At 40.0% G+C, this 25004-nt stretch overlaps 2 protein-coding genes across 2 annotated transcripts; one reads left to right on the forward strand and one right to left on the reverse strand.

Annotated features, from left to right (window-relative positions):
* The first annotated feature begins 2941 nt into the window (after positions 1-2941).
* On the forward strand, positions 2942-6752 carry LOC140924225 (homeobox protein SIX6-like). The gene is made up of 2 exons (XM_073374258.1): positions 2942-3699; positions 4374-6752. The coding sequence occupies exons 1-2, from the start codon at positions 3113-3115 to the stop codon at positions 4669-4671; spliced, it is 885 nt and encodes a 294-aa protein (XP_073230359.1). The 5' UTR covers positions 2942-3112; the 3' UTR covers positions 4672-6752.
* Positions 6753-11555: 4803 nt separating this feature from the next.
* Positions 11556-23703, reverse strand: LOC140924014 (uncharacterized). Its single transcript, XM_073374019.1, has 9 exons — positions 23511-23703; positions 17743-17926; positions 17009-17294; positions 16351-16510; positions 15910-16227; positions 15146-15249; positions 14480-14638; positions 13365-13662; positions 11556-12447 (listed from the first exon to the last, which is right to left on the reverse strand). Exons 1-9 carry the CDS (start codon positions 23701-23703, stop codon positions 11918-11920), a joined length of 2232 nt encoding a protein of 743 aa, XP_073230120.1. The 3' UTR covers positions 11556-11917.
* Positions 23704-25004: the final 1301 nt, after the last annotated feature.

Consider the following 25004-nt stretch of genomic DNA (forward strand, 5'->3'; position numbering starts at 1 on the left):
TAGACCAAATAAGAGTTTCTTATAGAGAAAAACTAAGTTAACCTCTGCGTGTAAGGTGGAGGAGAAAAAGAATTACTGAATCGAAGGGAGGACATGAAAAAGAGCCGGCCACGCAGGTTATATAATAACTTGTTGCCATTTTGATCTTGGTGGCAACAAATATGATTGCTGTCAAGAACCTCTCTTCAAAACCTCTAACGTAGCCTGTGCACAGACGTTGTTTTCTTTTTGTTTTCGAAAATTGACGAGCACGCGAGAGCGGGTGCGGAGCACGTGAACAAGGGCAGAGCGCGAAAAAATTTTCTTATTTCTTAACCCCACCATTTTCCGATTGACTTTAATAAATTTTCAGCTGTTTTTATTTCCATACGCGCGCTCGACGATCCCTGAAAGAGAAAACATAGGGTCTGTGAATAGGCTACCTCTAACGTCATTCGTTTCTCCTGACACGCCAGCTTTATTTGACCGTGCTTCGGTCATTATCAGGATCAATTACGAGGAAAAAAAATGTGTAAAAAGTATGATTTCTTAAAAAAGGCAGCGTTGAAACAAAAAAAAGCATGCTGAAACAAATTAATTAAAAACCTTTACACAAATTGAGTCAAGCGACTGTATATTGAGCCCCCCGGGGGGCCACTCCCTTATTTGTCCTAGGCGGGTATGTGCCGCTAAACAGGGTATAACAGGGTATGGTTTTCACACTCTTGAGTCTTAAACTGGGTATATTATTTCACTATTTGGTGTCTTTTAGCGCTCCAACACATCTGTCGTTCCTTTCCGTCACTCGCGGCGAGGAGCAATTAAGAGAACTGCTGTATACGCAAGGTAGGCGTTTTTAACACGGTGGGTTTATAGCCCCGGAAGCCTTTAAAAGATTGTGGAGGCTGTAGATGGGCGGTCTACATTTTTGTCACCGACAATGTTTTCCAATATGCAATCCGAAACGATTCAGGGTCATAAAATAAGTTCTCTTATCTTAAACAGGGTGGCCAAATGAATAATTTTTGTATTAAAGAGGATCAGATTTTGAAGGCTTCTGCGGCACACCTCTACCCAAACTTCCCTTCAGTGTTTCCTCCGGGACATTCAGACAACCCGGGATTTAAACTTGGTACCATTTCATGTATAAAATACATGTACATTTCATAAAAGAGAGGCAGTCAAAATTGTTTGCGCATTTCTTAAAAACAGTATAAATCTTTAATTTGAATTTTCAATTTCCACACTCGGTATTTTCTGCACCCTTCAGTTTCCACACTGCGCGTTTTCTATACTCTGCGTTTGACATTTTCCACTTAGTAAACCCGACAACTAGCTGACCCGACTATAACCCGAGGGTGGTTTTCCACTGTCGCGGAATTTGTATGTGCGCACGCACGTAAAATTTGCTAGCGTAATGAAATAGAGGCATGTATGAGAGACGGTGCGTAAACGTAAATGGTGAGCGAGGTTCAACAGTTGACGCTTACGCGCGACCTTTGATACATCGCCTCTACGTATTTATGCGCGTAAAACACGCACTGCGATTGTGATGCATTGTGGATGTAGAATTTTCAAGATGGCGGCGAAGGTCGAGAAATTTGCCGGGTTATATGCTTTATATTTCGATAGACATAGTTCTTTTTTGAGAAAGTTATATCCACTCCTGACTTATACTTAGTTAGGCTTTTTCTGCGTGCGTAGTATACCTACGTAAAAAGTACACGACAGTGGAAAACCAAGCAGACGTTTCTTAGGGCGTCGTCATGCGTTGAGGGGCGAGACTGAGGATCGTTGGATACCATGAAAACCAGCCAAGATGATGTGATCAAACAGACTAACTTTTCTCTACATGAGGTTAGATGAAGCTTTTTGTGAACTTTAATTTTTCTCATCTTCTTTTACCATAAATATAAATAGTTACGTTACGCAGCATCATAAGTCAAAGGACATAGCGGCCCCTGATTACTCTCCAATCAAGATGGCGAGCAAAGCGAACCGCGAGGAACGCGCGAGCGAGTGGCGAATCCGCGAGGGGCCCTCGCACTCACGTTTCCTATCGCGGGCTCTCGCGTAACTTCCGTGCTGAGTGTTTGCAAATAGGCGGAGTGCAGCATTTTAATTTCAGGGTAATTTTTAACTATTTCTCGTTATTGAATACTAGAAATATTTTAATTGTAAATAGTAATCTTTTGCTAGTGTGGGTTTGTATTTCAGTGTCATGTATTTTTGTTCCCAGTATTTTTTGGAACTTAATCAGTAATTGTTCATTGTTATCTTTTGTTCCTGGAAGGTGAAATTGGGCTGCCTGAGTGCTATCACACTGTTGTCACAAGTGTCCATAAACTGCTGGGTCCTGATGCCAGCCTGCCAAGAATCCCCGATGTAGATTGTATCGGACTATACTAGGACTATATCGAGTTCTCTATCTAGGACTGGAGTGACATGTCCGGCTGCAACTCCGGCTAAAAAATGCATCCCCATATCACTCTTCACAGCAAATCAAACATTTACCTAAACAATTTACATCGTTTATCGATCGAAATGGAACCGGAAACGCGTACACTTGAGACAAAGAAACTGTTAGTCTAAGCTAAACCCTTGCTAATCTGTGCTCAGATTGTGGCACAGAGAGAAGATACGTGGTATAACCCGCACAAAATGTATTTCCTTTACTGTCATTTGATCGGTATGTTAAATGCAGGTAAAAGAACCGGATCAAATCGATATTATCCTTGGGAAAAGTCTCAGATCAACGTTTGTCATGTTGCTTTGTTTTTCTTAAGTGTTTGAAACAAAATCCATTTGACTAATTACAATCCATTGCTCTGATTCGACAAACGTGTAAAATCCTATATTTTTTACGCTTGATGCCTTTCAAAACAATTTGCGCTGATTTGACACTTGACTCGTCAAAGATCCGCCTCTAATAGCGACAAGCCGACTTGTGACATAAGCATTTCCGATACCGTCGATTAGTTATAGCGCGAGCCAATAAGATTGTGCGGTTTTGATTAGTAACAAACTGCCCAGGCATTATCGCACGTTGAAGACCAGAAATAGCTAACGCACAATTACTACGCATTACTGCGCTTCATGTTCACAGAAATTTGATGTTCTCGTATGGGACGGTATGGAATCATTCGACAGCGTCACGCCAGGAAAAGTTGAGACCACAAACCTTGCTTTTTCCGCAGATCAAATTGCCTGTGTTTGTGATGCGCTCAGGCAATCAGAAGACATTGAAAGATTGGCTCGATTTCTCTGGTCACTCCCCCCGAATGACCTGTTGAATGGCTCAGAGAGCGTACTGAAAGCCCGAGCTTTCGTGGCGTTCCATCGTGGAAGATTTCGCGAAGTTTACTCGATACTCGAGAGTCATGAATTCGATCCTTCATCGCACGAGATGCTGCAGAATATGTGGTACAAGTCTCATTACTGCGAAGCCGAGAAGCTCAGAGGCAGAGAACTTGGAGCTGTGGACAAGTACAGAATCAGACGGAAGTACCCTCTTCCTCGCACCATCTGGGATGGCGAGGAGACAGTGTACTGTTTTAAAGAGAAATCACGGCAGTTACTGAAGCAATGCTACGAACAAAATCGCTACCCAACCCCACAAGAAAAACGCCTGATCGCCAAACAGACTGGATTGACTTTGAAGCAAGTGAGTAATTGGTTCAAGAATCGTCGACAACGCGATAGAATTCCCTCGAACAAAAGGTAAGATCACACGAGAATATTACGGTAACTTCTTATGTGTGCGCAAGGAAACACGTATTTTTATTTGTTGTTTGCCTTTACTTCCCCTCTCGATTGTTGTCGGATGAAAGTCATTGTTATTCTTTGTGATCTTGTATTCTTTGTGATCATGATGTAGCTTTCATTTTTAAAAAGTGGTGTTATTTCTTTTGTTCCTCGCGTGTACTCTTCTGGCTCGTCGTTCCTCCAAATTTTGAAGCGAATGAGCTGTGACAGCCGACAAAGTAATTTTCTAATCGGCTGTGATTAATTCCATGATAGCTCTATGAAAACTTACACTGGCTAGCCAAATCTTACTAATGGATAAAATTCTTGTTTGAGACGTCCACAAAGGAGGACATAGGTCGCAAACCGCAAAATGACGTTCTTTCCCAGCTCGGATTCGATCTCGCCGTTAACCTTTCTTGTATGACGATCGAGGATATAAACTGGGATACTAATATTCATCCTTTGAGTCTATTTGTTCACGTTAATTTGATCAAATATATCTCAATGGCAGTGGACTATTGAGTCCGAACAACTGTCTCAAAATGACCCTTGTCCCGACACAATGAATGCTATTTACGTTTCATTTAAATTTCAAAATTTGTTCTCAAGTTTCACCAATGTAAACTTACACGCCGTATCCATTTTAGCGACGACACGCTCAGGAAAAGAGTGGATTCTAGTATGGGACCGGATTCTCCCCGGCTTCACGGAACAATTTTGGGAGAAAACGCTGATGAAAATGGCGGCGAGTCGGACGATGACGCAATCGCTCCACCGCTGACGAAAACGGAGCAAGAATTATTGAACAATTGCCTCTATCCGTCCGCCAGTCTTAACCCCACAAGCGAAAATCAAGTTCACCTTGTGTGTGTGGAACTGCCGACTACAGTGATGAATGGAGAACTAAGTGAAAATGTTATTGTAGTGAAAAAGGAAGGATTTTAGTGCTGTAGATATCGCTGGACAAATGGTATGTCATCTGTCATCTTCGTCGATTTATAGTTTCGTGCGATTGGCCTGGTATCGTATAGATTTATACCACGGGGCACCCAACGAAGATTAAGGCTGGCCATCAAGTCAAAATCAAAAAACAACAACAAAAACAGCAAAAAAAAAAACGACAGCAGCAGCAATGATAGAAAACGTGACTGGGTATCGAATCCGCCTATCATCCCTATTTTTAGGAGTTGTCTTAGAGTAGCGGGATATTAAGCCAATTACGAAAAGCTAAAATACACTTTTTTTAAAGTACTTCTGAAATGGGGTCGTGTCATATCATCTACGGCCTCAGTTTTTAAGGGGTTTAAAAAGGCTGTGTATAAGCTACTCTTTTGGTTTTGCTGGATACTTTAGAAGAAGACATGTTGCAAAAAGGAATATCAACACTCAAGCGATGGCCGCTTAAGACTTGCTGAAATCATTTTCTTCTCGCGCCTCCGTCGCTAAAACAGCACTACCACGCTAATTCCGCCAGCTATGTAGGCTATTTTCTTTTTAGAAGCTAGTCTCTGTATCCTCCTAAGATTTAAGGCCATTTGATTTTTCGTTGGGTGTCCTGTGGTATGCACCGAAGCTCGAACTTTCATTTCATTCCCAAGGTCAAGAGAACGTTAAGGAACTAGGAAACAAGTAGTGCCATTTGAACGTATTGCTCAGTGGCTTTCATCTGTTTGGTCACACCATAACATTTTATCCACAGAGTCAAAAGTTAGAATCACCTTGTACAGCATAATATACAGTACCACAGGAAAGTACTCCTGAAGATCAACATTGCATTCAACCACAGACTCAAGTTTATAAATGAACTTTATAAACTGTTTCCTTATACATTGACTTTGGGAGAAAAATGTTACCATTTATTACCTAACTGTTCAAGGTGAAGTTTTTTTCAAAATCAAGAAAGTGTTCGAGTTGTTGTTTGATATACAGACCGGTATTTTCAATAGAATTTTACAGATGCTGGAAAATTTTTATTAAATGGGTGTAATTTTTTTATAATGTAGACGCAGTCTACGCCAAAAAAATGAAAAAATTAAGTCAAAGATAAAAAAATGGTCTCTTTTGTACTGCACACAATAATATTTTTTCATGTAGAGCAAACAAAAATTTTAGTAGTGAATTTTAGGACAGGGGTTTTTCACGATATAATGCCGTTTTTCATCATAAATCATTTGTCTCTTGTTAATCTTTTTTTATTGAAACCCTACACGATCCTTAATCCAAATATATGGCAACCGCGTGCCCAGGGCGCTTTTCCCTGGCTTTGGAGGTGGGTCTGGTGCAAGGGAAATGCGCCCTTGGGACATGGTTGAATAACTGGGTGACTAGGAGCTCTCGTGTAGCATCAAATTTTTGTGGGATTGACAGTTAAATTTCCCTTATAGGCGATTCCATCTTCTAGCGGGAACCAAATTTTGTCACTCTTTTTAAGTTTCGCCCGGAGTTATATTAGTTTCCTAGGTCGCGCGTAAACGTAAAAGTTGAACCTCGCTTAACTTTTACGTCTACGCCCGAAAATTTGCGTGCGCACGCAAGTAAAAATTACGGGAGAGTGGAAATCCACCCTTATATACAACATTTCCGTGTTTATTCAACCACAAAAGCGATCGAAGTGAAGAAGAAACAATATCAGATCGTTGCATATTTGCCCTACTTACGAACACAGTATTGCCGTTCTTTAGGGTCAGTCGATGTAGCCAAGTTTTACGGAGAAACTTTTCGCGCTAAAATTAATTTCCGTGGGAAATCAACCCGCCAAAATTTATTGCCATACATTAGAAGTGTTAGTGCACGCGCGAAAACTCACTCCTCGCGCGCCACGTCTTCTCAAGAGAGAAGATTACCACGCGAATTCGCGTTCGCCACGCATATCTAAGAAAATAAGAGACTACACAAACTTGGCCAATTTCAATCAATTTGTTTGAGCACAAATAATGAAATATACTTTGGCACGATGTTCATTAAATGTGTCGTTACTATTTTTCACACGAGGATAAACTAAATAAAATGAATTCAATTTCTCTGTATTTGCAGTTGCCTTCTCAGTCGTTTGTTTTTACCGTAGCCTGCGTGGCAGGTGTTTGAAGGGGAAGGGAAAGGACGCGCGATGGGCGCACTTTTGCTAACCTGTTGCCAGTGTGCGGGCTAGTCTACCAGAATCATGTGGTCGAAGAACGGGCGAGGAGAGACTGAGGAGAAGAGTCCTATTTTTGGGTGCGCTCTCGTAACGGGAGTACAGAGACAAAAGAGCGGTTTCACCACCTCGTTGAGCTCGTTCCCCAGGTCTCTTTATACTTATTAGGGAGCTTAAGCAACAACGACGGCGGCGGCTACAAAAACGTCACTTAAAAAGTGAATTCGCGCTGCTTCAAACTTTACCTGGCTTCAATTCGACAAATAACGGCGAACTTTTCTGGAGTTGAATTCTAATGGACTGTATTGAAGTTCAGGAAAAGAAAAAGAAAATTGCTGTCTTGTGTTCACGTCCTCCATAAAACGTGAGATTAGGAAGTTTCACGTCGTAAGTCGCGCAACGACGGCACTGAAAGCTACAAAAAAGTGTGATGCACGTGCAAAGTTGTTGTTTTGCCGATCTAGACCTATTGCAACCTCATTTCCAGGGTTCTGTCAGAGAGAGCCTGGGAACGAGGTTGAACCTATCGCTTTTTTTTGCCGTTCTCGTTGCCGTCGCCGTTGTCGTTGCTTAAGCTCCCTATTCTATTATGTAGGGACAGGAGCCAGGCTCCTGGTCAGCCTGGTAGGAACGAGTAGGTGATGATTACCTTACGAACGAGGTTGTAACTTTCACAGTCACCGGAGTGAATGCCGCAAGAAGGAAACCCACTTTGTGCTACGAAATTGCCGAAAAGTTGCCCAATAGTATGCCAAAAAGTTGCTTTCAAAATCTGGAAATTAATATTTGTAGCCACGGATGTTGATATTAGAAATAGAGGTTCACTTATTGGGCTCCGCAATACAAACTTTTTTATGAATGCAACCCGAATAAGCTCAACTGGCACTCTTTCGTCGTCACTCGAAAGAAGATTACGAGGCGTCTCCCCTCCATTTTGTTCTAGTGAAGCACATCCATATTTGGAGCTAATCATCACAGCGGCACGATGCGCAACGGTCAGAAAGACATGATATTTCTAAAGTTTACTAACTTACCACACGAAACATGAAGAACTATGTTAACAACTTCAAAAATTCTATTATTTGCTCTCTTACAAAAAGTTGCCAAAAAGTTGCCAAAAGATTAAAAGAGAAAAATAAAGTTTCGCCTTCCAATGCAAGATAACATGGACTGAAAGCCGTCTCCTTCCCTCAAACAAAATGAGGGGAGAGCTGTAAACGACCAAAGAAAGTCCGTCTGAATAAAAAAATATTTATTTACAATTGCACGGCGAAGACGATTCCAACAGCAAATAAAGTCTTTGTTCCATAACTAGCTGTGGCAAATTTATCACAGCATGGCGTCCACAAGCATTGTGTAGCTGCGTCGATACCGTCCTCTAAGACCGCGCCAATATATACTTGGGACACGATTTTGTATTTCTTGTGTGTCTCGCGGGATTCTTCCTCGACACGAACTTTAATGAGCTCACTCAGTAAAGGGCCAAGCCGTCCGAAAAGATTGTGGTTATATTCGGAAAACTGCGCCAAATAAGATGTCAAGACGTCTAAAATTATAGTTCGGAGTTGCTCATCTTGTACACGCGGGGCGCGAAGGTCGGCGATGGTGCCCGCGCGACGTCTTCCGGGCGAGTTCGTTTTTGCAGATTTGACCGACGAGTCTCTTTCGGGAATTGTCGCCAATGTCAAAGAATTCCTGCAACCGTTTACTCTGCCAACTTCTGTCAAAGGAACGGGTGGCCATGTCTGTGTTCGTTTCCTTCCGAACAATCGATCGAGGTGAGATAGACTACGTTTAACTTTCGCTGAATTCATATCCAGTTGAATTGTTTATAAACCAGGCATATGTTAATGTTTTTTCCAAGTGTTCTCCTGGTTGCTCACAATGTAACGGAAGAGGGAGCGTGAAAAAAGCTATCCATGCTCATTGTTAGAGACTTGAAAATCGTTTAGCACTTCGATGTCCCCCAGCAAGACATCACTTCTGTTGCGACACACGCTAAATCCGGTCCAAGTAACTCCGAGCCCTGAATACAATACAGCAAAGCAAGGCGAAGCGCGCGGGATCAACAATTTATATATCCCCCGCTATGAGATGAAAACACGACAAAGCGCGATACTTCGGTGTCAAGGGTCAAGACCATAAACTAACGTACTTAACGTATTGAAATACAGCCAAAAGGCGGCAATTTCTAGGAATTTTCGCCACAAAGGAACTGAATTCGCTGGCAGAAATTTTCCGTGCTTCCGGTATATATGGCTTCTGCAGACAGGGTTTCCTTGAAAGACCAAACGGAAATGATTTTCGCAGTTTGTCCATGCACGACAACAAGCCTAGTCAGGAGGAATTTCTAATAATTGCTGAAACAATTGTATCCACCAAGAATTCGAAAGAATCGTGTGCGCCGAAAAACTGTTTCACAAGAGGGGTTGTGATAGCGTCAAATGTAACAAAGACTCTACTGGAGATGAGTCAAATTAACTTGTCTGCATTTCAACACAAGCCAGAGATACTAAACATAGATATCAGAGGGCTGAAAGTGATGTGTCTCAGATTCGATTGTTATCGCTGTCTTGGAATTTTCTTTCTTGACCTCTCCTGATCATATTTGAATGTTTCTACCCTGATAATTATGCCTGCCACCCAGTGACTTAATCCCCTTTTTGCCGTTTTGCAAGTTATAAATTCTTTCCTGTAGGTCACAAAATTTAAGAAAAAGCAGTAACCTTTGTCGAGGTTGATAAATTAAGGCCGGTATTTATGACAACAGCACTTTCAACAGCTCCGACGAAGATCTTTCAGTTTCACAGCTCCATTTTTCCGTGTTACAAAGAGCTTCGTCGAAGGCCGTTTTTTTCTTCTTTATCTTCCTCTTCAGCGAAACAAAATCAAGTTTCAATGGGCCTTCTGTCTTACCAGCTGAGGCGTCTGTGTTTATGAGAAGTCTGAATACAAAGTAGACGAAGAAAAGGCGACAGCGAGCGTCTTCAGTCAGCACTATTAAAAACAGCCGTGTTATAGATCGCTACCGAAATGTCATGTAGCTTTGTCACTTCATGGTCAACTTACATTCAGTTCCGCATTCTGTGTGGTCGTGATATCTATGAAAAACACTTACAGCGCCTTTAGAAACAGACGAAACGAAAGGATCGTGGATCGTGGATCGTGGAAGACTCTTGTGTATACCACCAATGTCAGGTTGATATGGGATTTATCAATAATTAATCGTTCTTTCGAGACAGGTGCTCAGACAGAGTGATCCCATTGGCGGATCTCCATTCAATTAACACGGATATTATGGTTAATTCGATTAATGTTTTGATAAATTCGTGTTGTTTGCCGAAAAATTTGTTCAGCTGGATATTATTTTAGATAAAACACTTCAGGACATCTTCGTACGATAAAACCCGTGTTTGTGTTTCTCATGTAAGCGAGCGCTTATATGAAATTTGGTCCAAAACGAGTGGGTGGGGCCCATTCAGCCCCCGAGGAGGGCACTTGATCTACAATCTTGGACAAAATAAATGGAAAACCTAGACCCCCCCTCCCCCCAAATCAAGGATGGGAAAATGGTGCGTTTTTGCCCTTCGCGCGGCTTCATCGTTGATTTGGGGGGGATGGGGGTTTGCTGTTCCATTTTATTTTGTCCAAGATTGTAGGTGAGAGGATTAGGGGTACATTCATTAATTGTTTTCCTTCACCAAACTTAAAATAAAAAGGCAGGATTACAAGAGCTAGGAGTCTATAATTTAGGCTGCTAGTAGGCTTCCCATAATCCAGAGCGAACAACTCCCATATTTGGGCTATGGCATAGCGTTTTCAAGGCCCGGTCTATTTTTAGATACATTTTAGGGCAGTTTTTCCCGGGAAAAAGGAACCTCCACTCCGTCTGAACGTATTCGAAGTATAAGATAACAGATAAATGTCACAAAAACATCAAAAATACCATTTTCAGTGACTGGTTTCTAGAAATTACAAGTTATTCTAAATTAGCGCCAAAATCCTCCTTCAAATAAACTGCTTCAGGGGCGGATCCAGGATTTTTTTTACGAGGGGGTGCACTCGTCTTTTGCTCTACTTCAACACCAATAAACCACATAGGTTTTTTTTTTTTTGCAGAATACCAGTTGTATTAGAAAACCGCAGGTCATCTCAGGGGGGGGGGGGGGTGCGCACCCCCTGCACCCTCCCCCTAGATCCGCCCCTGTGCTTATCAACAACTTCGTGACACGAGTACACAGAAGTTGCTCCCTCGGAGTTATGGACTCCTGCAAGAATGTATGAAAAAAGAATATGGAGATGTAGAAGAAACTGTTCTCCTGTTGTCAAAACACAATAACTACAACTTTATTAGCAGTCACATTAACATAGACGGTATTGTTTTAAAATAACTAAGTTAAATGAACCAAGGAATTAAACAAAAGAAAAGAAAGCCTGAAAGAAAAAAAATTCAGGCTTGCAAGGGATTCGAACCCTTGACCTCTGTACAAGCCTGAAATTTATTTTTTCAGGCTTTCTTTTCGCATGTGCAAAAAGTTGCGTTTCTAACTGGGATGATCTTCTTTCATTTAATTCTCTACCCCGCAGTTCACATATATGATTTTCATACATTCACAACTTCATTATCATCCTTTCACGGGTTTAGAATCCCGTACAAGCCTGAATTTTTTTCAGGCTCTCGTTTCGCAACTTCAAAAGTTGCGTTTATAACTGTGATGATCTTCTTTCATACAAAGTATGGTATTCTTCGCTACCATGCAGCTCTTATCACTTGAGGAGGGAGTTTTCTCGAATAAGCCATTTCTACAATTTCTTTTTTAATTGAATATATTTTTAGCCGGGGTCGTTGTAAAACTGGGAAGAAGATTGTACCAGCAGTGAGCTGTAGCCTCCCTTAAAATCTGTTCCTTAGTTCAGGTATCTGTTCTTTTCTAGCTAAATTGCTTGATGCAACCTTCTTAACAAATAAATCAAGGGTACAAGTTTCCCGTGTGAGATCAGTTATTTCGTTTAGTTGCTCTCTGAAAAATTTTTGACCCGTTCCCGGCACGAGGTGGCTTAAATTTGCGAATCAGCATTTTGGGAGACGCTCTCTCGATCTTCCATGTAAACACGAAAGGCTCTCTCCACAGCAGCAACTCCAAAAAACGATTGCAAAACTTTCACTACCACCAGCTTAGCAGAGCTGGCAAAATCCTCGTAATTCTCCCGAACGAACTCGACCATCCTCGAAAGTTCAAAGTCCACAGCAACCACTTCTTCGTGCTCGAACTTGTCCTTTGGGCCTGTGGTGAACCTGGAACCTAGCTGCTCGAACGTCAGTTGGCGTTCGGGCGAGACTCGGGGATCCGACAGGTCGACGTAGCCACAACAACCCCACTCGTGCGTGTCGAACTTGAGGTATACGGTTGTGAGGCAAAGAGCCTCGATATCGCTTTCTTTCAACTCGACACGAAGTTCTTCCTCCAGTCCTCGTGCGGCTGTCTGGATCAGGTCCACGTAAGCTTGGTCATCTTCGTAGACATAGTCCTTTACTGAAGCGCTCTCCACGGCTCCACAAGTGAATTTGCCGGGAGTTGCCATTCCCTCTAAAACCAAATGCCGGGGAAAACATGTCAAGCAATTAAGGAAAAAGCAAAACCTGAATACGTCTTGCTCTTCCTAGGATCTCCACAAATTATGGCAACAATTTTCTGTTCGCTTTACTGGAAATAGATTATGGTAGTCGTTGCCGCAAGAAATAAAAACACTACTATCTAGAGGACAATTTAAAAAGAAATTAAGACTATCACAATTGTCAAACTATCTTTGATCTACCTCTCTTAGTGTATTGCTAGTTTCAAACACACTACTTAAGTTATTGTTAAGTCATTGCCTTTACCTTGAATTGCTACGCTTTTTGATTGGCTGCAAATCTCGCGCCACTTTCTCAACAAATTAAAAGGAAGTCAAAAGCCTCATGACTTGCTCCCATGCTTTTTCCCGCGCTTTTTGGCACCAGGAACATCTGACTGATCTGAGATCTGATTGGTTCATTTTATTGTAAGCACGTATTATAACTGATCAGCAGTTGCTATAGAAACGGTAACAAACTCGAAAGAGTTCGCAACAGAAATAAGGTATTCGTCTAGGTAACCGGTCATTTCGTCCCGGGTTACTTAGCCCCCTATTTTCGAGTCATTAACGACGCTTCAAAATGAAATAGCCCCCTTTTCTAGAACGAGGAATATTATATTTGAAGCGTGCTTGTTTTGCTTTCTGGCTTATAGAACGAGGAATAAGTAACCGGGGCGAAATGACCGGTAACCTTTGTCTAATGCCTACCTTCAAATTTCGACCTAGTTCCAAGGGTGGTTTTCCCTACAAATCCCTGTGAATAGAAAAGGGCCCTGGGGACAGCGCAAAACAGTTTCAGGCAAGTGAGGACATAACGTTGAGCGCCAAAAATTAGACAGAATGTCTCGCGCCATGTTAAACCACGAGTCTGTCCTATAAAATAACTTACCTCGATTAGATCTTCTTGCAAATATAAATTTCTGCGGTTTGTCCGCCGTAAGCACTGCCACATGGAGCCCAAATGATGTGCTAAAAACAGGATGTACTGCATTCTTACACACGACAAGCTCTCTTTTTTTAGACTCCTCAAGTTTCCTCCAGATCTCTCTAATGGCCCTGTGATGACAGTATGTTGTCTGGCCAAATGAAAGCTGGATTTCCTGTCGCTCCTCCTCGTCCTCTCGGGAAGTGATCAAAGATTTAAGCGCAATGGCGGGAAGGTCTTCTATCGTCTTATCGATGGCCGCCTAGACATGCAAAAAAAAAAACAACACTCAATGGTCTTACGACGCCAGAGTCTATGTCAATGGTTTATTGCAGTTACACCTTGCAGCAAGCAAGCTGTCTTGGTTTAGGAGTGGGTGACCGAGAGAGCCTCCGAGCAGACTACTGCATTTAATTTGGAACGGAAAAATGTTTAAAGACTGGGAAGAAAAACACCTGATCATTAAAAAACGGCGTAAAAAATAAAACTTATGACTAGTTTTTTCGCTTTTGTGGGGGAGATAATCCTCAGATTTACCTTCAATTTTAGATTTAAGCCCCTTTCCCCACTTCCGAGCCGAAAGTGAAAATTTTTCAACGAACCAGATACATTTAAAAGAACAACTCTATCTGGAAATTAAGGTGTCGCTATTCTGCTGTGGCTGGGAAAGCTTCGGACAGAGTTTTTTTTTCTTACGTTACTGCAGATCTGTCTTCAACTTCCCCAAAATGTGTCTCCCTCGCGCGCCCCGATCTTTCTTGCGCCCATTACCTCTAAGCGCCTGCTACGCAGGCTACCAGGGCTTATCCCTTAGAAAAGGTTTCTTTGTGAAAAACTCTGTGGACAGGGTGGCTTCCTCGAGTGCACTGCTTACGTCCCTGTACCACAGGGGTTCGAGAGAGGGGAAGGAAAAATCGGGCGCACGCGAGGGAGAAAGTCGGGGAACCTTTTCCTCGCGTGCCCCTTGCGTTCTCGCGCGTGCCAGTTTGTTCCTTTCTCACTTCCCGTTAAAACGCCTAAGATACATGCTACAGCCAGGTAGGCTGTCCTGGTATGTAGTGTATGTATATTTTCTATACCTGTCTAAAGTGACCATAATACTCCCGGTATTTTTGCTCGTATGTCCATTCTTTGGGAACGTCGTTATATTCTTCATTTCCCACTTCCACTTTGCACAAAAGACACTGAGCAGGAAATCCCTGGGGACGCACTCCAGTCTTGAAGAATCCTTCACTGGACTAATTGATTGAAAAGCAGCAAAACCAAACTCAGAGCAAAATTTCCATGAATTAATTGAATTGATACAGTTACCATTCCACTTCCTGGGTCAATTATTGAGTCATGTATTAAGGTACTTGTACCTTTTCAGTTTGTGGATAAAATCCTTAAGTGTGACCATCCAAATGAAAGCTACTGAGCAGCAGTTTCCTGTGGTATTGTTTATGCTGCACAGCGTGGTTCTTTTGAGTCTGTGGAAGAAATCCTAAAGTGTGACCATAACAATGAAAGCAGCACTTTTTAGTGCTGTTTTTGATGCTGTAAAAAGTGGTTCTAACCTTTCAGTCACTAGACAAAATCCTCGGGCGTGACCATTCATTTTAAACCCCTATTCCAGTATTTGGGTACCTTCACTTCAATAAATGACCCTTTTACCCAAGGGAAAGCCCTGTTACGTAATGTAGGATAAGCTGGGTAGGAAAATTTGTGTCACTCAACTGTGCCTCAGAATTAAGCCCAATCTTTACCTCTTCAACCAAGCTCTCTGCAACAAAAATAGAAGTGTGCTGAAGGAAGCCACATGAGAAGAATTCAGCACTTTTAGCTTCAGCTTGATAAGGATTCATATCACCTACGACAAACATAAAATGACATAATTTGTGGGTGTAATGAAATACTAGATTATTTTGAAAATTAATCAAAATGATACAAAATATATTAACGTTAAAAGCCGACGTTTCGGTATCATCATGACACCATTCTCAAGGCAAAATGAATAAATAATGCGAAGATTCGATTACAAAGGATCACAAGTTTTTCAAGAGAATACCTTTGCGCGAATCGAGTCCGCCTGCACGTTTAGGGATGGTTTGAGTTTTCTTATAAAGAACATCTCCTTAATTAGGCAATCAAATTTGTTAGAACCTTTAGTGCGCACGTGAAATTGTTCTGAAAGAGAAGGTGGTACGTCCGAGTTATGTTCGCTAAGATAATGTTTACAAATTGACGACGATTTCAGTTTTACAAAATTTTACTTGTCTTGCCACTGGAAAATAAAATTCATACCTTCAAGCCGCCGTGTAATGTTCTTGTTATTATATAGACAGAATGACCTCGATAAAATAATAGAGGGAAATTACCTAAATTACATCATCGATAAACTCATGTGTGAGATTATGGAAAATAAACCACTCGGGTCCCGGATGTAGTTTTTATGAATTTTACGAGTGGTATATTTTCCAGTAAAACACTCGTGTCTATAAAATAAAAATTAATAAAATGATGGGCTTACCTTTAAAGTACCGGTAATCTTGAACTAATCTATCAGCTGTAGGACGTGCTTGTGGGTCTTCCAGGCGACAGTCATGAATAACACTCCTCAGTTTTCCACTCAGTTCCTCAGGAATCGCAACCTGATCAAGAGACTGAATTGTATTATTTTGAATTCCTTCTACACTCACAGAGTTCCGGCCATGCCATGGCATCTTTCCTGTTAAAGTGTAAGCTACCACTTGTCCATAAGAGTAGATGTCAGCACGCAGGAAAAATAACTCATCATCTTGGCTATCTGTGAAATCTTCTGTGGGTTGGTCTTCAAGAGCCTCATTTTCTGGAGATAAAGTAGTAATTTAGAATAAAATATTACATCCAACTCCAACATAATCATTCTCAGCTGAAAGTATTTTAAATAGAAATATTTTTATTGACTAATTGAATCTGTGTTTTCATGGACCTTCACCTTCAATAGGTTCTTCATCAAAGTACATGTAATCTTCCCAAACCTCAGGAGCTGTCCAGCGTGCATGGAATAAAGAAAGATCATTTCCAGTTCTTTCTACTGTCCGTGACAAACCAAAGTCCGCTAATTTAACCCTCAAACTCCTGATATCAAGCTAATAATGCAATCAAATGAACAAAACTCAAATTATAACTCATTTAACCACATGGCTTATAAAAATAATATACCACATCCCTGGATTCATTTCCTTCTCTAGCATACACAAATCACACCATGGAGGAATTCCATTCATTCATTCAAGAAAATTTGAAAAAAGGATTCATTCATTGTTGGATACCCCTTATTACTTAATAAATGTGGAGTGCACTCTTTGGCACATTCTTTTGCCATCATTGCAAAACTTACATTGTCAAGCTTGATCAGAATGGTAAAGTGTTTTCCGGGGAGGGGGGGGGGGCTCCCATCACTTTTATAGGGGAGTGCCCCCCAGGAAGCATTTGCCACTTTCATCTCTAACAGCATTGTCTCATCAATAGCAATCAGAAATACCCACAGAAAGTCTCAGAATTCAGTGGATCTAATGGACAAATCACAGTCTTTACTCAAAAAGAGAAATATATAACAACAAAGTCTTAAAAAGAGAGAGACTTACCAGAATATTATCAGGCTTCAAGTCTCTGTGGCTTATGGGTGGATTCAAACCATGCAGGTACATCAAACCATTAGCCATTCCTCTGCCAATAGTCCACACCTGACTTCTGGGAAGTCCGTGAGATTCAGGAGTTTTGTGATCTTCCACAAATCTGTACAGATTCTTAGGGATGTATTCCATTACTAGGAAAGGACTGCCTTCTTTAAGAGTAAATTTCTCATGTACAATATCACTTTGCAAAATATTCATTCCTCTAAATGCAACAATGTTGTCATGACGAAGATCCCTGTTGAAAAAAAAGAAAAATACTAATTAGGACAATTAGTTAGAATACATGAAGCTTTATACTAAACAGGGGCAATAATTATTATGTAAAAAATGCATTATTATCATGCTGATGTTCAGGGGTACTTTCAGATGAAATAAGTCATAATTTCAGCACTATACTGACAACCACACATCTTTCAACTTAGGGTGTATTTCTAATATTTTTCTGTTAGTATTATGGTATTTTCCAACACTTCCGGACTGCTCTGTGTAGAGTAATGCACTTCAGATACCACCATATTAATAATTAACAGAATTTCAATACCTTGAAATACTTGATAACAGGTTAATTTAATCTTCCCCATGTGATAAAATCCACAAATGGCTGATCGCAAAACCAAAACAATATTTTCCATCTTCTGTAACTGAGAAATTGAGTAACCTCTGAGAATCATGAGTAGAAATACCTTAGGAGATTTCCCTCTGTAAGCAGTGGCTTGGTTTCCTTGAGATTTTTCAGAACCTTGACAGCTACATCATTGCCTTTGAGTTTTGCTTTGTAAACACTTGAGAACCCTCCCTCTCCAAGTCGCTCCCATGATGCTAATTCTTTCTGACTCACTCTCCCTGTAATCCTCAACCCTGATGATGCTGCAATATTTGACCAACATGATTGAGTGGTTATAGGATACTGGACATCCCAGATTTAAGTCCTAAACAGGTGGGAACAGGCATGCCTATGTAGTTAATGAAAGAGAGTACCCTTCCCCGAAGTTCAAGTCCTATAGGAGTGAAATTCAGAAGTGAAAATGGCAGGAAAGATTTAAAGAGGACATGATCAAAAAAAGAACCTAAGGGCGGGTAGTAAGACCTAGCAAAATCCCCTACTCTAGAAATTTCAATTTTTGTGCCGCTCAAAACTCTTGTATAAAAATGACAACGGATGTCTGACATAGGATATCTGACACCAGACGTCTGACTTCAGACATATGACCACAGACATCTATCATCAGATATCTGATGACATCCGACAAACATCAGACATTAGACATCAGACATATGACATAGGACATCGTCATCAGACATCAAACATCTGACAACAGACGTGACATCAGACGTCTGATATCAGACGTCTGGAATCAGATGTCTAAATGTTATATAAATATATATATATATATATATATATATAACAGTTATATAACTGTTATATAATATAACAGTATATATATATAATAGTTATATAACTTATATACTGTTGTATAACAGTATATAACTGTTATATAACAGTATATCACAGTTATATACTGTTATATAACTATATAACTGTTATACAACAGTATATAACAGTTATATAACTGATAACAACTGTATATAACTGTTATAAATGTTATATAACAGTTATATGTATACTTTTATATAATAGTATATAACAGTTATAGAACTGTTATATACTGTTATATAACTGTTATATAACAATTATATATGTTATATAACAGATATATAACTGTTATATAACAGTATATAACAGTTATGTTATAACTGTTAACGTCTGTTAACTGTGATAACAGTTATATGACAGCAGACATCTCCTGTCATAGAACTGTCATGACACATCTGATGTCTGAATTTACATGTTATGTTACATAACGTCTGATAACAGTTATGTGACATCAGACGTCTGACATCATATAACTGTTATCAGACGTTATGTAACATAATATATAAAATCAGACATCAGACATGTGATAACAGTTATATGACAGCAGACATCTGCTGTCATATAACTGCTGTTATAACAGTTATGTGACCGTTATAACAGTTATAAGACAGCAGACGTCTGATGTCATATAACTGTTATCAGATGTTATGTAACATAAAATATAAAGTCAGACATCAGACGTTTGATAACAGTTATATGACAGCATCATCTGCTTTCATATAACTGTTACCAGACGTCTGAGATCATATAACTGTTATCAGACGTCTGATATTAGGCATCAGACGTCTGATAACAACTGTAATATAACATCAGACGTCTGACATAACATATAACATCAGACGTCTAACATGTTATGTTATATAACTGTTATGAGACGTCTGATAACAGTTATATGATATCAGACGTCTGCTAACAGTTATAAAAATCAGACGTCTGATAACAGTTATATGACATCAGACATCTGATGTCAGACGTCTGCTGTCATATAACTGTTATCAGACGTCTGATTTTAGATCTTATGTGATATAACTGTTATTAGAAGTCTATGTTATATCTTATGTTATGTAACTGTTATCAGACGTCTGTTTTTATTGTTATGTTATATAACTGTTATCAGACATCTGATGTTATATGTCATGTTATATAACTGTTATCAGATGTCTGAGGTCTAATATCAGATGTCTGATAACAGTTATATGATGTCAGACGTCTGAAAACTCATGTAACAGACTGTTATCACACGTCTGATGTCTGATTTTATATGTTATGTTATATAACTGTCATCAGATGTCTGATGTCTAATATCAGATGTCTGATAACAGTTACATGATGTCAGATGTCCGATAACAGTTATATGTCAGCAGACTTCTGATATTAGAGAAATAACATCAGACGTCTGATAACAGTTATAGGACAGCACACGTATGATAACAGTTATATGATGTCAGACGTCTACTAACAGTTATATGACATCAGACGTCTGATGTCAGACGTCTGCTGTCATATAACTGTTATCAGACGTCTCATGTTATATGTTATGTTATATAACTGGTATCAGAAGTCTGATGTCTAATATGAGACATCTGATAACAGTTATACAATTGCAGCAACTGATAACAGTTATATGACATAACATATAAAGTCAGACATCAGACATGTGATAACAGTTAGATGACAGCAGACCTCCGCTGTCATATAACTGTTATCAGACGTCTGATATTAGACATCAGACGTCTGATGACAGTTATATAACATAACATAAAATCAGACATCAGACGTCTGGTGTCATATAACGTCTGATATTGTTTAACAGTTATCAGACGTCTGATATTAGACATCAGACGTCTGATGATAGTTATAAAAAATAACATATTAAATCAGACATCAGAGGTGTGATAACAGTTATATGACAGCAGACCTCTGCTGTCATATAACTGTTATCAGACGTCTGATATTAGACATCAGAAGTCTGATGACAGTTATATAACAACATATAAAGTCAGACATCAGACGTCTAATAACAGTTATATGACATTAGAGGTCTGATGTCAAACGACATCAGATGTCTGAAAACAATTATATGACAGCAGACGTCTGATATCAGATGTATGACTTTAGACGTCTGACCTAATATAACTGTTATCAGACGTCTGATATTAGACATAACACGTCTGATAACAGTTATATAAGATAACATATAACATCAGACGTCTGATAACAGTTATATGACAGCAGACATCTGACATCAGACATCTGCTGTCATATAACTGTTATCAGACATCTGATGTCATATCAGAGGTCTGATATTAGACATCAGACGTCTGATAACAGGTATATAACATAACATATAAAATCAGAGATCAGAGGTCCGATAACTGTTATATGACAGCAGACATCTGATATTAGACATCTGACATCAGACGTCTGCCGTCAAGTAACTGTTATCAGATGTCTGAAGTCAGACATTTGACAACAGACGTGTGCTGTCATATAACTGTTATCAGACGTCTGATAACAGTTATACAACATAACAATACAACATCAGACGTCTGATATTAGACATCAGGCAACAAAGATCAGACGTCTTTTTCATGAAAAGGAAGCAATGTTCAGCAGGAAAAGCCGTCGAGGATGCATTGCAATACATCAAAATGTATGTAGCCGGAGTTTGAGCCAAAACTGCTAAGGGATACTTTAAAAATGGTTAGAAACAAAGCATTTGACGTCAGAACAAGGTTTTGAGCAATTTATACAGCTTCTTAAATTAAAAAGTACCGTTTAAAGAAAAGCACAATAGGCAATTGGTTTTTGTTTTCAGAATTAGCAAACATTGAATTTACTTGTCGCGAAAATTTGAACTGGTGGTTCCTTCTACGTGATAGTAATTAACGTTTGAAATTCCAAAACAATTTCACAGCTGAAGTTTGAGTGACTTTTAGTTACGGACTTCTGCTCCATACATTTTTCTGAAATCTCGCTGGCAGGGAGGGTCGGTAGGGCCCGGGGGGGGTACTCCCATACATTACCTATACGGGTATGTGCCGCCCAACGGGGTCGTGATTTTGAAGCTCCTGATTTAGAACGGGGTATCCATTTCAGAGGCGTTTTCTAGAACAGGGTATAACATTTCGAACGCACGAAAGCTCCAGTTTTGTAAGCAGCCATCACAGGAAAAAATAACGGGTTCCCATTTTTGGATATTTTTGGGTATTTTAAGAATACCCACAAAAATCCCAAATTTGGCAAAGTGAGACAAGTCCCAACCAGGGAATTCCCAACCAAGTTCCCAGATTGGGACTTGTCTCACTCTTCCAAATTTGGGATTTTTGTGGGTATTTTTTAAATACCCAAAAATATCCAAAAATGGGAATCGGTTATTTTTCCCTGTGCATTTGAAATTATTCAAGGACAGATTACTTTTAAAAATACGGTTCAATGCGTTAACAAGCGAACTGTTGTACTCTTTGCACCTTAGAACGGAGTATAAAAAATTGGCCCATTTCTAGAACGGGTATCAGTTTTAGGGCGAATTCTAAAACGGGTATCAATTTAAGGGAAAATGTTTTTTAGAACGGGGTGCCAATTTGGAGTCCCGGGCGGCCCATACCCACCCAAAAAATACCCAAGTGCCCCCCCCGGGCGGTAGGGTCCTTTTAAGCGCTAATTTCTCAAGAAATATTTAGCATCAATGAAATCGGAATATTGCATATTGTATTACCGAATGACTCCTCTTGTTCTTTGCAATGGTTTTGCAGCCATCGTGTTAAAACCAAAAAAGTTATGATGCAGCATTTGTCACAGCTAAATGCTCCAGTATTAATGATGGAGTCACCTTAAGTTTCTTGTCTAATGTAGGCAACATGATGGTGATGATGGTGGAGAGACCAGGGACCAAATAACCTAACCACCGACCTTCCAACCACTCTTACAGAGTAGACCACCTTGCCTTCACGATTTACCAGGTCAGTTAGTCTTAAAATGTTGAATGTGGATCACTTAATTGTGAATGGCGATGTATAGGTGTTCGATACGCGAAATGTTAACTGAGAAATTGTAGAACTGTAATAGTTTCTTTACCACTCATCGCTATTCCCCTTTTTTCAAAATTCCGACAAAGACAAAGCCCTCATCCCCTCTCCTCTGGAAAGGACAAGGAATTTACCTGACTATCACAAGTTCAATCTCTGGATACCTTTTTAGAACATGATATTTTGCAGCAAAATAATGACTAATAAATGAATGAAACACTGCAGATTGTTGTAATATGAATGTATGATTTACGCGTCATTTAAAGCCACTTAAACCTGATGGGCTGACCCTGGGCTGGGGGGGGAGGGCACTTGGGTATTTTTTGGGTGGGTATGTGCCGCCCAGGACTCCAAATTGGCACCCTGTTCTAGAAAAAATTTCCCCTAAAATTGATACCCCATTCTAGAAATGGGCCAATTTTTTATACCCCGTTCTAGTATTCGCCCTAAAACTGATACCCTGTTCTAGAAATGGGCCAATTTTTTATACTCCGTTCTAGGGTGCAAAAAGAGTACAACAGTTATAACAACAGTTATAACGTATTGAACCGTATTTTTAAAAGCACTCTGTCCTTGAATAGTTTCAAATAGCTGCTTACAAAAGTGGAGCTTTCGTGCGTTCGAAATATTATACCCCGTTCTAGAAAATGCCTCTGAAATGGATACCCCGTTCTAAATCAGGAGCTTCAAAATCACGACCCCTTTGGGCGGCACATACCCGTATAGGTAATGTATGTGAGTACCCCCCCCCCCCGGGCTTACACTTTTTTGTTGTTGTTCTAATTTAAGTAATAATGACATAATTTCTTAAAGACCAGGTCTAAATAAGGGTATGAAAAGTGGCATTTTTTTGCCTGAAATAGTGTCAGGATTTGGAGAACAGGGCGGCACACCCTCGCCAATATTTCTCAGGAGTATCCCCCCCCGGGCATGATCCAACCAGCAGACAGTGTATAAAATCCGTTTCCCGCGAAGTGTCGATTAGTACCTTTTTCCTTGCATGAAGCCTTGATCAAATCTAGGTTCTTGCTGACTTGCTCCAAGATGTATTGAACATTCTTCTTTATTGATAACAGGTCTTTTCCACTGTGAAGAGCGCTGATTGCAGAACAGACTTGTTCCTGGATTTTGTTTATTTCCTTTAACGATAAACTTGCAAATTTATCAGCCAAATGAGTCATGATTCTTTAAGACCGATCCCTGTATTTCGTGTACTGCATATAACTGGTACTTCGTTGCCAGTTGCAGGTACTCAGCTCTGAAGTCGTAAACCAAGATGGCCGAAGTCTGTAAGGGGATTCCCGGAAAATGCCGTTGAATAGAACAGCGTTTTTCATTGATTTTCGCAGTGCAGTTGTCTCCATATTAGGCCAAGGGACTTGAACCAATCAAACTTGATGTAAGATATGACGTGGGAAAAGGAGGGGGAGCGGACTGATGCAGGTATTACTGATTCATACTTTCATAAGACATATACGTTTGGTGAGTGAAATTGTGCATTTTAATATTTTGTAGCACAAATTATTGTTAGAACTGTGAAATTAAACGCGCGATCGTTGACCTTCTCGCCTCAGCATCTTATCTTGAGGGTGTTACTATACGATTGCAACAGTTCATATAAGAAATGCGCAGAGAGAAATGATGTTGTTTTAGTGATCGTAGTTCCAACCTTTTGACTATAGCGAATTGTTACTTGTATTGTAAAACGAACAATGAAGACAATGAAGTCCTTTGGGGATACTTTGTGGTGACAACAAAGCTACCTCACGCATGCAGATCTTATTCATTTTGAATGATTAAAATATTTAAAGATGGCGCGAAATACGCCCGGGGGGGGCACTTCCATATATGGGCTATATAGGTATGTGCCGCTGTGAAGGGTATGGTTTTCAGGCAGTTTACTCTAGGATAGGGTATATAAATCAGAGTGTTTGGGTCTAGAATAGGGTATCATTTTTCAGGAAAATGATCAGTTGGTTGAAGATTTTATCTAGACAAGGGAATTAGCTACTCTAAGATAGGGGGATTTGGAGAGTTTACTCTAGTATAGGGTAGCAAAATTCAGCTGAACTAGCTCTGTTATAGGTTAAGGGTTCCAGGGTCCCAGCGGCACATCCCCACCCAGAAATTCCTAAAGTACCACCCCCGGGGAAATACGCCACTTCCACATTTCCCATAATGCACCTTATTTGTCCTCCAAAATTATGCATAACCATTTGCGATTTTCAATCTGGAATGAAGATCATTTTCAGTTTACATGATATCAGAAATTATAAAATTTTGTACCAGAATGAGGATTTCATTTGCAATGAAAATTGGAATGACTTAAACAGGAAAGAAATGTTGTTCCGTTATCATGTAAACAAATACAAAGAAATACATGGAAATTGAATGACCTCATTCTAGAATGAGTCATTCCGGTGAGCCCCTAATTTTGTCATGAAGATAAAAATCGAGAATGAGGGCCATTAATTTACCGTGT

This window comes from Porites lutea, chromosome 14, assembly GCF_958299795.1.
Source record: "Porites lutea chromosome 14, jaPorLute2.1, whole genome shotgun sequence".
NCBI classification, from domain to species: Eukaryota; Metazoa; Cnidaria; class Anthozoa; order Scleractinia; family Poritidae; genus Porites; species Porites lutea.